Source organism: Lepidochelys kempii, chromosome 5 (genome assembly GCF_965140285.1).
Source record: "Lepidochelys kempii isolate rLepKem1 chromosome 5, rLepKem1.hap1, whole genome shotgun sequence".
NCBI classification, from domain to species: domain Eukaryota; kingdom Metazoa; phylum Chordata; order Testudines; family Cheloniidae; genus Lepidochelys; species Lepidochelys kempii.
The window spans coordinates 112,032,033-112,047,304 of NC_136384.1; the positions used below are offsets into that span (position 1 = coordinate 112,032,033).

Consider the following 15,272-nt stretch of genomic DNA (forward strand, 5'->3'; position numbering starts at 1 on the left):
TATTCCCTCTCGTGTCTGTATGGAAATAACATCAATCCACTTTGTTCCACTGGAAATTGCTCTTTTAGCTAGGTGCCCCAGTGAATGAGTTAGATTTGAGGGAAGATATGTGTTGAGGCCGGACAGATAATATCCAGAATTTTGAACAGCCGCAGGCCATGTCCCAAGGTCAAGCTTCAAATTATGCAGAGAGCTTTCATTTATAAAATATTTGCATTTTCAATGACTATTTCAAATCATCAGTGGTTTTCTCACCACCCTTGCACAGAATGCATCCTATGGGGCTCTAGTTACTGTTAGTGCCATCCTGTAGTCGCTGCGCACTCTAGTCCCAATCCAGCTAAGCACATAAACCGTGACTTTAAACCTGGGAATGGTCTTGTTGAAATCAAGGGGAACGTTCAAGTAGATAAAATTAAGCAAGTGCTTCACTGGGTTGGGATCAGAGCACTCAGCACTTTTCAGAATCAAGCTGTATGTCCTTTCTAACCTGTTCTCACCAAATCATGACTGACATTCTTCCACCCACTGGGAAATAAAGATTCGTAAAGGATTAACTTTCTGCTTCATGTGTATCCAGTAATGGTTCAGTTCCACACCAGACTAAATATTCTTTGTTCATTTAGGCGTCAATGCTAATAAAAACCTCCCTGGGAAAAACAAGAGAATTGTAAGATTGTACTTGTCTTCATCTTTTTGGAAACACATCTGCAGAGGGTTCCAGCAGGTTCAGAGCCACAGCGGGGGAGGAGGAGAAGACCAAAGCAGCGAGAGGGTGAATGGGGAATGGATGCAAAGGATGGGGAGAAGGAAGGAGAGGCAGTCAAAGCTCAGGGGTTGTAGCAAGACAAAGAGGTCAAGAGGAAGTGGAATGTGTTTGTCAAGGGGAGAGAGAGGGGTCGAAGAAAACATATTAGTAAAACTACCAATAAGTAGTTTGAAATTCCATATCTGACAGTATAGCTCACTCATGTTTCACTGCTGCAGGTCCCCAGTATGTGTCTATGTAAATAATAATCATCAGTGGTGGGTGTGCTGAATAGAGAGGCAGAGGTGTATTATTGGACTTGTGAGTGAGTGTTTCAACCCAGAACACAGGCTGACCCTAGACCAAGGGAGCACTAGGCGAGACATGGTCTGGGCTGAAAGCAGCTCTTTCATTTAATAAGATTGGTTGGAAAGACACCTCACCTACCCCATGGAGTTAGAAGCAGCTGGTGCCCTTGCGGGGGAAAGGGAAGAGCTAAATCAGACCTAAAATAATATTTTAATTAAAAATTTAAAGTTTGCAAAAACAAAGGGCCTGATTTTACTCTCACCTGGAGTACTCCGGTGAATTCAATGGAGTGATGTCACAGTAAAACTGGTGCAAGGCCCTAAATTTTGTATTGATACTATATTATAAAATATTAGACAAAGTTCATACATAGTGTAGTTCTGGAGTTACATCAGAGATGAATTTAACATGCAGTTTTAAAATGGCATCTTTAGGGAGTGGCATAGTGGTAAAGAGGCTTTGCAGTCCTTATAGTCCTGATGGATGAATTCCTTGTGGGATAGTTCTGTATATGTGAATTTGGAAGCCTCGATGGTCAAATCAGTTTTCATCCCAGGCAATTTATGGAAACAAATGGTTCTCAAGCTATAGAAGCGTCCACACAGACTCAGACGTGCACGTGGGATTTTACAGACCCAGCAGCCCTTTTGAGGTAATGAATTATCCAAAACTTGGATCGACTTTGAGGTGAATTGTCAACTGCAGACTTCCTGGGCATGATCTTGGTGGCCCCGAGCTCCTCCTGTAAGGTGCTGTGCATCTTCATCTTCCGCCAGCACCTTGCAAGATGATCCCCAGTTGTATGGATGAGATAATGGGTAATTTTTGAAACAACGCAACAAAACTTTTTGGCACAAAAGAGGTATTTTCCCAAATGCATTGAAGGCCAGAGAGCTTCTTCAGAGGAACTGGGAAATGTGGGGAAAGCTTATCTCATTAAAAATGAAGGACTTGGTCTCTCTGATGAATTTCGCATATGCAGAGAGACAGAGAAAATGTGCTTCCATTTTTGGAGTGGTTTGCTATTTTTTATTGGTTGAACAGTTGACAGATTTTTAATCTAATGAAGAGATCATGAAACCCCCGCTGGGAAAATAAAAGCTGAGTTGCTATTTGAGGTCTCTTTCCTTCTTTTATGATTTAGTAGTTGCATTAAAACATCAGAACTTTGTGAGCATTTCATCAGTGAAGCAAAACATTTGTTGCTGGATATTCCATTCACATGATAGACACGGTAGGTTGATGGATAGATGGATTGATACACTAGCAACTCTATATCAAAAATGCTTTTAACAGTCCTGGAAATACTCTAAATCCACATGGCAGTTTATGGATTTTAATTAGGGGCAATTGAAACAGTTTGAGCAAAATCATCCATCCAACCAAAACAAACTGAACGTTTTTTTTCCCCCTCTTTCTTACCTCCACTCAGGCTTTTTAGGCCAGTTTCCTCCTGTGCTGCAATTGCAGATTTACAGCCAGATTAAGTCATAAATAATATAGGCACTAGCCTAGGGCCCTGGCCCCTGAAGTTGCATGATGGTGTCACAATCTAAGCTTTCATTTAAAAAAAAATATTTCTAACCCTTATGATGGTGAAGATGAGTTGGAAAATGAAGTCAGATGTAACTGAGGCAATGTCGTCTGCCTGAGCCTGCAGACATCCTAAAATAATAGCTCTGACAGGTTTGAAGTTTATATTTTAATGGGTGGTTAACTTTGAACCCCACAGCTGGGTCCCTTACTACCGTCACCCAAGAAGGATGGATTTTGCTGTTACCATCCTGTCATGGATCTACAGAAGTTTCAACAGGGACCACACAGACACCCCCTTCCCTCATCTGTTTGGTTGTGGGAGTTCTCCCTCCACTAAGATGGACCCAGGCCTCCTGAAAACAGAGAGAAGAGGCCCAACCTGTGTAACATGTAGCAGTAGTGGGCCCCCATCAGACGGCCATTTTATGGGTGGCCACTGCAATTCCCAAGAGGAGTGGGCCAAAATACAGGGCCAGGGCTCCATTGCTGTGCATCTAGAGCCCCAGATTGCCTAAACCTAGCACTGACCCATACACCACACCAACCCCAAGTCCCATTTAATGCAGATACACAGGCTGCTGCTTCCCTGCACTCGTGGCACTGTGATACAACTCTCACGCCGCTACTCTCAAACACACCTATGGCCCAATGCACACATCAATACACACACATCCCCTGCTGCCCGCCCCCCGCCCCCTCCCCACGGTCATGCTGTTGTACCAACCCTCACACCATCACACACACCACACTCACCTCCACCGCCGGCCATGCCACTCTTACAGTCACGCTGCTAGCTGCCATTGCACCTTAGTCCCCCCGAGGCGCAGCTTTCTAAGTGCTGAGCTTGCTGCGTAGGCTGCCCTTCTCTCTCTTCTGCCAGCTGCCCTCTGTTAGCATTTAGGATGCCACCGTGCCATACATTAAGAGAATGTCCCAGAGCAACATGATGCACAACCCCATAGTTAAACAGAATGGCAGCAGTCAAGGGCTAGAATTCTTGGCTGTCAGTTTTTGGCACATATACCTTGCTCCCATCCAGAATTGATGTTGTCTCGCTTCTGTTATTATTAATTATTTTGTGCACCTAAAACGGAGTTTATGGAAAACATGACTGATGATAAAGAAATGGATCACATGTTGTTCTAAGCCTCCTGCACTGCTAAAGAGCCCGTATCCATCCTTTGGGGGCTTTGTCCTATGTTTGGTCCTTGGCACATGGTACTGTCTGCCTTGCAAGATCAGGTGAACAGCTTGCTGCTGCTTCGGTTGTATTGCTGTTTATTAGTTCAGCTGGTTCTCAGATGTGCTGGCATGACTTTAATGCTATTCATTCACTGCTTTAAGTGATTTTTTTCAAAGCAACGTCAACTATGAAATTGAGCAACTCTTCAATAATATAGTAAAGCCAAGAGCAGGTGGCCTGCATTACTCATACTCCAGCATCACACACTGGCAGTTAGCTGTCCCACATCAGCCATTTGTATTTCTATATCGAGCATATTGTTCACAGTCTTCCCTTTGTGACTACCATGTATTTTGCTTTGTGAACTAAGGTGTCTCTTATGTACAGGAAAACCACTGATCAAAGCATCAAGAGCTACGCTGATCAACACAGAGTCCTCCGCTGTCACAGTTGACATTGGAAGCACAGTGAAAACAATCCCAGGTGCAAATGTTACCATTAGCTGCCAAGTTGCAGGTGAGAGACGGCTCGGTCCTTATAGCTAGCAGGTATCAAGTTTGGGTTTAGCTATAGATTTCCTCTGAAGTTTCTTGGCATGTCAGTGTCTGTGCAGAGGTGCCATTGTTTCAGATTTTTGGGTCTCAAGCAACATTTTTCTTTGCTTTCATACCATGGGAGCATTGGAGTTGTCATCCCATGCCAGATCAGTGGCCCATATACCCTGGTATTCTGTCTCCAGTAGAGGTCAATAACAACTATTTCAGATGAAAGTATAAAATCCCCGTAATGGAGAATTGGTGGGCATCCTGGAACTATTCAATATTTTCATTAATGACTTGGATAATGGAGTGGAGAGTATGCTTATAAAATTTGCAGGTGACACCATGCTGGGAAGGATTGCTAGCACTTTGGAGGATATTATTAGAATTCAGAGTGATCTTAACAAATCACAGAACTGGTCTGAAATCAACAAGATTAAATTTAATAAAGAAAAGTTCAAATTATTACACTTGGGAAGGAAAAATCAAATGCACAACTACAAAATGGGATTAACTGGTTAGGCAATAGTACTGCTGAAAAGGATCTGGGGTTGTGGAGGATCACAAATTAATGTAGTTGTGAAAAAGGATAATATCATTTTTGGGTGTATTAACAGGAGTGTCATATGTAAGACACGGAAGATAGTTGTCTTGCTATTCTTGGAAGTGGTAAGACTTCAGACTGGAGTACTGTGTCCAGTTCTGGGTAGCACACTTTAAGAAAGATGTGGACAAATTGGAGACAGTCCAGGGGAGATCAACAAAAATGATGAAAGGCTTATAAAACCTGTCCAATGAGGAAAAGTTGAAAAAACTGGGTATATTTAGTCTTGAGAAAAGAAGACTGGGGGTGGTGGAGGACCTGATAACAGTTCTTCAAATATTTTAAGGATTGTTATAAAGAGGATGGAGATCAATTGTTCTCCACATCCACTGAAGATAGGAGAAGTAGCAACAGGCTTAATCTGCAGCAAGGGAGTTTTAGGTAAGATATTAGGAAAAAACTTTCTAGCTATAAGGATAGTTGAGCACTGGAATAGGCTTCCAAGGGAGATGGTGGAATCTCCATCGCTGGAGGTTTTTAAGAACATTTTAGATGAGCGCCTGACAGGGATGGTCTAGATTTTCTTGGCCCTGCCTCAGCACAGGAGGCTGGACCAGATGTTCTCCTGAGATCCTTCCCAGCCCTGCATTTCTGTGATTCTATGCCTATTTGGGAATTTTACTCCTAACCTCAGACAGGTAGTGGCTGACTTCTATCATGAAGCATGAGAGCTGATATGCCTTACACATTTTTTATTCTACCTTGTGTAGAAGTGACCTCTTTTTTTTTTTCATTTACGTATACAAATGCATGCGTTCCCTGTTGAATTGGTCATTGATTTGAATTATACACTACAGTTATTCTTGTATATAGAAAAATACCTGTCCAGAGTAGCAAAGTATGCAAATGGGCACATCAAATTATGTTTCATAAGGCATGTTGAGTGCTGTCTCTACTTCATAACAGATGGGAATAGTACAACAGGTATTCAATAAATTGGGGAGAGAGAGGACAGTGAAAGGCCCCATTTCTTACAGAGACAGAGAAAACAGGATGATTATGGAGCGTGTAGTTGAAGGAATAAGTGAAAGAAAAGCAGCCAGTAAGACATTAGAATCATTTTTAAAGAGGGGACTTTACAATATCAGACACAATGGACCAGATTCTTTGGACCCACTGAGCTGCTCAAAACTACTCTAAATTATGCTGGCAAGGTAGGTGAGGTAATATCTTTTATTGAATCAACTTTTGTTGGTGAGAGAGACAAGCTTTTGAGATACAAAGAGCCATTCCTCAGGTCTGGGAAAGGTATTCAGAGGGTATGTCTATCCTGCAATTAGACACCTGTGGCTGGCCTGTGCCAGCTGACCTGGGTTTGCGGGGCTCAGGCTAAGGGGCTGTTTAATTGTGGCATAGACATTTGGGCTCAAGCTGTAGCCCAAGTGCTGGAACCCTGGGCATCACATGGAGCTAGAGCCCAGGCTTCAGTCCGAGCCCGAACATCTACACCGCAATTAAATAGCCCCTTAGCCCGAGCCCCGCGAACCCGCGTCAACTGGCACAGGCCAGCCGCAGGTGTCTAATTGCAGTATAGACATACCCTCTGAATACCTTTCCCAGAGTGTCACAGTTAAATACGGAACAGATCGTTCAGCATAAGTAGTTAGCACCTATTATAAGGGACCATTCAAGGTGAAAGTGACCTATTAACACCCTTGTAGTCATAAGACAAAATGGGGGTTTAGTGGGTTAGCTTGTTGTGATAAGCCATAAATCCAGTATCTTTATTAAGACCATGATTTTTGTGTCTAGCAAAGTTATGAATTTAAGCTCCTGGGCTCATCTTTGTAAATGTGTTGTGCAGGTTTCCTTTGAGGATGAGGACTGATAGATCAGATATAGAGTGATCACTAAATTATGCTGACAGTAACAGCCCCCTCTGACATCCAGGGTGCTTTGGCCATACCCCCTCCAGTCCGCAATATGCTCCCTACACCCGGGAGATCAGAAGTGTGTGGTGCAGAGGTGGTATAACCATGCTGGGACTTCTTTGTATAAGGGATACCTGGAAAAGTATTCACAGTGCAGAGCAGCTGGAATGGGGGTGGAGGATCTGCTCTACTAATACAAACTCCAGTTTTCTGACCTACACCAAAGTTGGTAGGAAATGTTTATGTTGTGGCCATGGAAGAAAAGTACCAAGTTTGATTGTTTCCTTCCTTTTTGACTAAATTGGAGCAGGAGGAGGAGGGAAATCCTGCCTTTTGACAGGAGATTTGTTTCAACCTTAACTATGGAGAAACAGCATGTCTCTCCACAATATAGTCTGTGTGAACTTTCCTTCTTCCACCCCACCTTCCAGTCCCCTCCCCCAAAATTCCTGACTGTAACGAGTGCATGACACATCTTTGCACTGAGTTGTCATCTCTTTAAATTAATAAGGTACATGTGGTACTGGTCAGCGGGGATAAAGACAGTCCAAATGGCATGTGGAGTACAACACTCAGATGGGATCCCAGATAATTTAATTACTGTCTCTGGGATTAACAAAAGAAAATTACACTATTACTCTTCCTGGCAGCTCAAGGAGGATTAAACTCAGTAATTCTGCAGCATTCTCATGCCAAAGTCCCTTGCAATCAGACTGATTCCCAGTGCCTTCTAAGGAAGGGAAGAAGGAAGGTTCTGTTAACTTTCCCAAAGCACCTTCATGGCTACCAGCATTGATGGAATATAAAGGAGAGCAAATTAAATATGGACATATAGCTTTCCCTTTTTTGGATGCTGGGCTTTTTGCAGCAGCACCTGGGAAATGCCCTTGATTCAGATGGTGAATACTGTTAAGGAACCGTGGCTAAATTCACCCTGAGTTAACACTGGATTCCACCAGCATAAACCAAATCTCCCCTGGTGGAGATGCTGCCAGGGAGGAGGATGTGGCAGCGCGAAGTTGCCACAGTATCTTTTACTTCCAAGGACACATTTCCTGTTTGATCAGCGTGGAGAGCTTTCCTGCACAGCTGATCATGGAGACTCAAGGCCACAAACACGCTCCAGCATGGAGTACACGGGAGATGATTGATCTTATTGCTGTGTGGGGAGAAGAGTCTGTGCAGGCAGAGCTCTGATCCAGCAGAAGATATGCTGACATCTATGCCAAAAACATGCGGGGCATGGGGGAGGAGGGCTACACCAGGGACACGCAGCAGTGCCGCGTGAAAATAAAGGAGCTTCGGCAAGTGTACCAGAAGACAAGGAAGGTGAACAGTCGTTCTGGTTCTGCCCCACAGACGTGCCACTTTGATGAGGAGCTGCATGCGATTCTCGTCGGCGACCTCACCACTACCCCAAAACACTCTGTGGATACCTCCCAGGAACTCCGGGCGACCTCGAGCAACAACAAGGAGGAGGAGGAGAATGTGAGACAGGCAAGCGGAGGATCCATTGTCCCCAACAGCCAAAAACTATTTTTAACCCTGGAGCCTATCCCTTCACAGAACCAGTTGACGGCAAAGTGTACAGCTGAGCATGGCCCAGGCTTATTGTGCTATGGTGTCTGCACGGGTAACCCAGACTTATGAAAATAGGTGCGAAAGAGGCTTGGTTTGTTTGCCATTGATTTCAGGGAGGGAGGGAGGTAAGTGCATCATGGGAGGCTAATGCCATGTTCCCATAACCACCCATGCAAATGTTTTGGTCCCATAAGGCATTGCAAGCCCAGGCCAAAATTCTACTCGGCTACATGCACTGTGGGATAGCTACCCATAGTGCAGTGCTCCGTGCATCAATGCAAGCCCTCCTAGAGAGGATGCACTCCACCAACACAATGAGCACAGTGGGAACACACAAGAGCGACTTGCTTAAATCGGGGTCTCAATGTCAACTTACATAAAATCAACTTAACTTTGTAGTGTAGACATGGCCATAGAAACAAAATGATTTCTGTCTGCTGCCTTGTCTATTGTGGGAAAAGGCACCATCTTAGAAAACTTGTCAGCAAACTATCATGACATGAAATACAATTTTGCCTTTAGTGTGGACAAGGATTATGTTATCTGATTGTGGTTTAACACAACTGCCCTTGTCCACTCTAAGGAGAAAATCACGTGTGACATGTTGGTTAGTAAATGTATTGTAACCCAATGAATTTTCCCAGTGTAGACAAACCTGATGGCAGAATGTAATATCACAGTTCCCCAGGTGTCATGAGCAGCTCTTCAGAACATCTTGTTCAACGTGCTAGAGGCAAAGGAATGGTTGGAAAGTGCTACTAAATTCATATAGAGTACTTGATCCTACAGCCTGTTATAGACACTGAGGGAAAGGAAGCAGAATATTGGAGGTAAGAGGAGAGAATTAGAGGTCAAAGTGATATTTTCAGAGCCAATGTCAGGAAACTCTATCGGCAGAAACTTTCCAGAGTTTGTAAAACCGTATTTCTTTTCTCTATGAATCTCAAGGGTGCACCACAGCCAGTAGCACAACAATTGGAGAATTGCTCCAAAAAGCAGCCGTGGAGCCATTTTCTCCTTTGAACTGAAAGCCCAGCGCACCTCATCCTTAGAAGCTTTGTGCAGATGGCACTGTTCTGAATTGTCCGTGATGGAGGGCTTTAACGGACTGCAACTTGCAGCTCTGGCTCATGAAGAGAAATGCTTTTAACAAAAGTCTGCAGGGCAGCAGAATGAACACACACAGAAAAGAAATATTAGCTGCAAGGCTTAATTATGACATTTGCTGTAGCTGCTGCAGCCAGGAGACAGGAATAGGGTCTGGTTGCTGACAGGTGCTGATAAGCGTGGTTTCTTCGAGAATAAGAGATAATGAAAAGGACCATTACTAGAGCCTGGGGAACTGTTTTTATATAGCTCTTTAATTTCTTTTAGGAGGCATAAATGCTGACAAATTCTGTGGTCTGAAATGAATTATAGATATTTTTAAAAGTAGTTAAAAATTATAGTAGTTTTTAAAAGAGGCTAACTTCCTGCTTGATATACCTTGACTGAGTTACACCAAGGATGAATGTGGCCCAAGGCATGTGCAGCTGTGGGACCCAGTTCTGCTCTCATTTCTCCAGGATGCTGCTGTGGGTTGGCCCCACTGGGACTATACATCATACTGGAAAAACATATTTTAACTAATGGGACTTTGCACCTAGTCTAGAGAGGCCAAGGTGTGTTTGAAGACTTGGTAAGTGATTGTGACCAATCCCAGGATCCCTCTGGTACTGAGCCTAAGAGCTTATCTATACTTGGAGTGCTACCTTACAACAGGAGAACTCATCAGTGTTGGTAATCTATCTCCCTGACAGCTAGGTTGACAAAGAATTCTTCTTCGAATAGTGTCCCTATGGGTGTTCCACTGTAGGTGTATGTGCATCCCTGCGCTTCTGATCGGAGATCGTTGGTAGCAGTGTCCATTTGGCCCACACATGATCTCTCCCCTCCTCATGCTCTGCCTCGAGGCTAATTAGCACTGCACAGGCGAACCACCCTTAGTTCCTTCTCAACCGCCGCTGGCTAGACATAGAGCAATTAGCAGTCCACTCACAGATACCTACCTTCTTTAGGAATTCGTTCCTAGCTTGTTTTAGTATTTTTCTTCTTAATTTCAGGGGGCTTGCTTTAGTTTTTTCTCTGAAACTAAAGCTGCTCCTCGTGGAGGGAGCTCTTCAGCCTGCAACTGTCCCATGCCCAGAGACTCCCAGGCAACATGAGGCTTCTCCGCAGCCTTCTACTTCCAAGACCAGTGAAACAGATACTGCTCGTATGCCTAAAGACCCTGTGGGCACAGGCACCAAAGCAGCAGTACCACAGGTCAGGGCCTGAAGTTGAAGCCATACCACTTTCGGGCAGATGGCATTGGTATGGACATTCTCAGTACCGACAACTGCGAGACAACTGGACTGCTTCATGCGAACAAGATTGCCGGCTCCCTCAGTTCTGCCGACTCAATACCAGCAACCACTGATGGTGCCAACTACTGCAGCAATTTAGTTTCTCTAAGGACCTCACGTTGTCTGAGGTACTAGTGTCTCCTCTAATTGGTACCTGGTTCCCGGTACCGTGCGCATCTTGAGCCCAGGAATCACCACGAGCACCAAGTCTTGCACCTCCACTCTCCATATCAGCTTCATTGTTTTCCAGTGGAGAGTCGGATAGTGACCAGGAGACGGTCCACTCCCACCACTCCCATCATGCTTCTGCCCACTATCGACCTAGGCCTGTCCACTCATAGCCTGAGTATGGACAACCCTTGTAGTATGACCAAGCATGGGCTCAACCACCCATGCCTTTTCCACTGCCCCAGTAGCCCTATTGGGATCTGTGGGTAGCCTATAGTCATCATGCTTCTCTGGCATCTAGCATGACTGACCGAAAGACTGTGAGCAATTCCCACTCAGCCACCATCTCTAGAGCCTCAGAACCTCCTCAGGAGATCTTGGAGGAGCAGGAGGTCAGACTAGAGGAGGAGATTACACCACTTACTAACATCTCTTCCTCCTCTCCAGATGAGCCACCGTCTATGGCAGATGATTTTAAATTCTTACAAGATCTGACTAAGAAAGTGGCAGATACCTTACAAATATCTCTCAAGGAGGTAAAAAACACTCACCATAAGCTTCTGGATATTCCACATACATCATTCTCCTCCAGGATAGCTCTCCCCATCAATGAGGCGCTTTTGGATCCAGCTAAATTTATATGGTAAATGCTAGCAGCGGCCACACTGACATGCAAACAGGCTGATTAAACAATATTATGTACCTCCCAGGGATACAGAATTTCTTTTTTCCCCACACTCCACCTAATTCCATCATGGTAGATGCAGTGAACTTCCATGTCTGGCAACATCATTCCAAGTCAACCCTTTAGGATAGGGATTGGGAGCACCTTGACTTATTTGGATGAAAGGTCTACTCTTCTGCTACTCTGAAATTTAGAATTGCAAATTACTAGGCCTTAACAACAAAGTTTGACTACATATGAACTATACCAAATGTGACAAAGCTCTGTCCTTGCCTCCGTGGGTCCCACATTTCCTGGTGGATTTCACTAGCCTCAGAGGCTCACTGTGACCCTCCACATAACCCTTCTTTCTCTAGAGACAAGGGTCACAGTCTACTGAGCCATTTTCCTCATAAGCCAGCAAGGGAGGTGAGGAGAAGTTATCCTTCCTTGCACAGTCTCTGTTGTCTCCCAGTCTCAGTGATTAATCAGGGGGCAAAGGGGAGGGAGCCCGGGCCCACCCTCTACTCCGGGCTGCAGCCCAGGGACCCTAATAGTATCAGCTATGGTAGCTGACCTTTTAGAAACATGACATGTACAATTCCCTGGGCTACTTCCCCCACAGCAGCCCTCACTTCCTCAAGCTCCACTTCACCCTTACCTCAGGGCCTCCTTCCTTGTGCCTGATATGGTGTGTACTACTCAGCCTCTCCAACAGCACAACTTCCTCCCACAGCTCCTGACACGCACCCCCACCTGACTAACTGGGAGGCTTTTAACTAGTTTCAGCCAGCCCCTGATTGGCTTCAGGTGTCCCAATCAACCTAGCATTCTCCCTGCCTTCTGGAAAGTTCTTAATTGGCCCCAGGTGTCTTAATTGACCTGGAGCAGCTTCCATTTCACTTAACCTGGTACCAGGGATTTGTTTAGCCTGGAGCTAATATATCTATCTCCCACTACTTTTCTATAGCCATCAGGCCTTGCCCCGTCACACAAATTAAACACCCTTATTGACTGTCTCCCAGGATCACAATGGGAACAATTTTGAGCATACCTCAACAGCCTCACAACTCAGGACAGATGGTTGCCCATGGAAGTGATTCTCCACAGCAATCTCCTCGAACTCAGGGCAGTCAGGAACACTTCAGCTCACTTTCTCCCACTGATCAGAGGTACACACACACACACAGGTCATGACAGACAACATCACATAAATCGTCTGGGAGATGCCAGATCATCCTCCATCTGCACAGAAGCACTAAAGCTCTGGAACTGGTGCATTTGCCATAATGTTCTAATATCAGCAGCCTACCTGCCAGGAGTGCAGAATACAATAGCAGAGAGTCTCAGTCGCAAGTTCTCACACAACTACAAGTGGGAGCTGAACCCAGCTTATTCTGTCAGTAGGAGACACCAACAATAAATTTGTTTATTACTTACCTGAACAGGAAATTCCCACACTACTGCTCCAGGGCCGGGCTTAGACAGCACTCAGTGGGGGATGCTCTCCTTCTTTTCATGGGACAAGGGCCTTCTTTACACCTTTCCCCTGCCCCCTCTGTGGTTGCAGGTCCTGTTGAAAATAAAAAGAGAAAAAGCAAATGTTATACTGATTGCTCCCACCTGGCTGAGACAGACATGGTACAGCTGGCGACGTGTTCACATGTCCACTGATCTCTCTTCAACCCACGCCTTACCTCCTCTCACAGAACGAAGGACACACTCTCCATCCCAAGCTGCAGATACTCTAGCTTAAGGCTATGGCTCCTTCATGGTTCCAACACATAGAGAGTTCCTGCTCCAAGGAGGTACGGGAAGTGTTACTACTACACAATAGGAAATCAGCTACCTGTCGTAATTACCTACAAAAGTGGACCAGGTTTCAGGTTTGATGCAACTCCAGGCAAATTATGCCAACATCTGCTACTCTCCCCGTGGTGTTAGATTACATACTGGCTCTCAAGAAGTCAGGCCTATCCCTCCATTCGCTCAATGTACACCTGGTGGTCACAGCGGCTTTCCATCAACAAGTAGAGGGATACTCAGTTTTCTCATACCCAACCAGAAAGAGATTCCTCAAGGACATAACGAACCAGTTACCCCAACCCAGATGCCCCACTCCAGCATGAGACCTGAATCTAGTTTTAAAGAGCCTGACTAGACAATCCTTCGAACCTATGGCCACTTGTTCGCTTACACACCTATCAATGAAGACAGCATTTCTCGTGGCCATCACCTTAGTGAGGAGAATAGAGGAAATAGCAGCCCTTATGGCGCACCCCCTTTACAGTATTCTTTCACAACAAGGTTACTCTGAGGCCACACCCAAACTTTATTCCCAAGGTGTCCTCATCTTTTCACATGAACCAACTGATTCACCTCCCAACCTTTTGTCCCAAGCCTCCCCGTGATTACAGAGGCCATGCTGCACATGCTAGACTTAAGGAGAGCCCTGGCCTTCTACCTGGACAGGATGAAGACTTCTGGCAAATCTCCTAAGCTCTTCCTTTCCATTGTGGAAAGATCTAAAGCAGGGGTGGGCAAACTTTTTGGCCTGAGGGCCACACCGGGATTCCAAAACTGTATGGAGGGCCAGGTAGGGAAGGCTGTGCCTCCCCAAACAGCCCGGCTCCCACCCCTTATCCACCCCCTCCTCAGAACTCCTGACCCATCCAACCCTCCCTGCTCCTTGTCCCCTGACCGGCCCCTCCTGGGACCCCCCGCCCCTAAGCACACCCCAGGACCCCACCTCCTATCCAACCACCCCTACCCCTATCCACACCCCTGCCCCCTGACAGTCCCCCCGGGACTCCCACGCCTGTCCAACCCCGCCCCCGTTCCACCTCCCCTGACCACCCCCACCCAGACCACTGGCGGCCCAGCAAGCTGAAGCTGTGGGGGAGGGGCCGGGGGATAGCCTCCCCGGCCAAGAGCTCAAGGGTCAGGCAGGACGGATGTGGCCCACGGGCCATAGTTTGCCCACCTCTGGTCTAAAGGCACAGCATTATTGGCCCAGAAGCTCTCAAAGTGGGTCTCGAACTGTATTAAGCTCTGCCAGCATGTGCACAATATAGTACCTCCATTGGAATTTGCACACACCCCACAAGGTCAGTTTCCTCCTCTGTCGCCTTCCTCAAGAATGTCCCTGTCAGGGTTCCCTCCCCACTCTGAACTCTGGGGTGCAGATTTGGGGACCCACATGAAAGACCCCCTAAGCTTATTTCTACCACATTAGCTTAAAAACTTCCTCAAGGCAAAAATTCTTTGTTGTCCTTGGATGGTATTGCTGCCACCACCAAGTGAGTTAGACAAAGATTCAGGAAAAGAACAACTTGGAGTTCCTGTTTCCCCAAAATATCCCCCCAGGCCCCTTCACCCCTTTTCCTGGGGAGGCTTGAGAATAATATACCAACCAAATAGGTAAACCAGGTGAGCACAGACCAGACCCTTGGGTTTTTAGGACACTAAAAACCAATCAGGTTATTAAAAGCAGAACTTTATTATAAAAAAAAAAAGTAAAAGAAGTACCTCTGTAAAATCGGGATGGAAGGTTATTTTACAGGGTAATAAGATTTAAAACACAGAGAATTCCCCTCTAGGTAAAACCTTAAGGTTACAAAAAAACAGGAATAAACCTCCCTCTTAGCATAAGGAAAATTCACAAGCTAAAACAAAAGATAATCTA

The 15,272-nt window shown here is 45.6% G+C and overlaps 1 protein-coding gene across 1 annotated transcript in view; it reads left to right on the forward strand.

Moving 5' to 3' along the window:
- The window catches only part of ADAMTSL1 (ADAMTS like 1), a 268,482-nt gene that overhangs the window by 203,967 nt on the left and 49,243 nt on the right, over window positions 1-15,272 (forward strand). Inside the window, exon 21 of the mRNA XM_073345470.2 lies at window positions 4,164-4,292. Coding sequence (XP_073201571.1) covers window positions 4,164-4,292 — 129 coding nt within the window. The remainder of the gene's footprint in view (window positions 1-4,163; window positions 4,293-15,272) is intronic.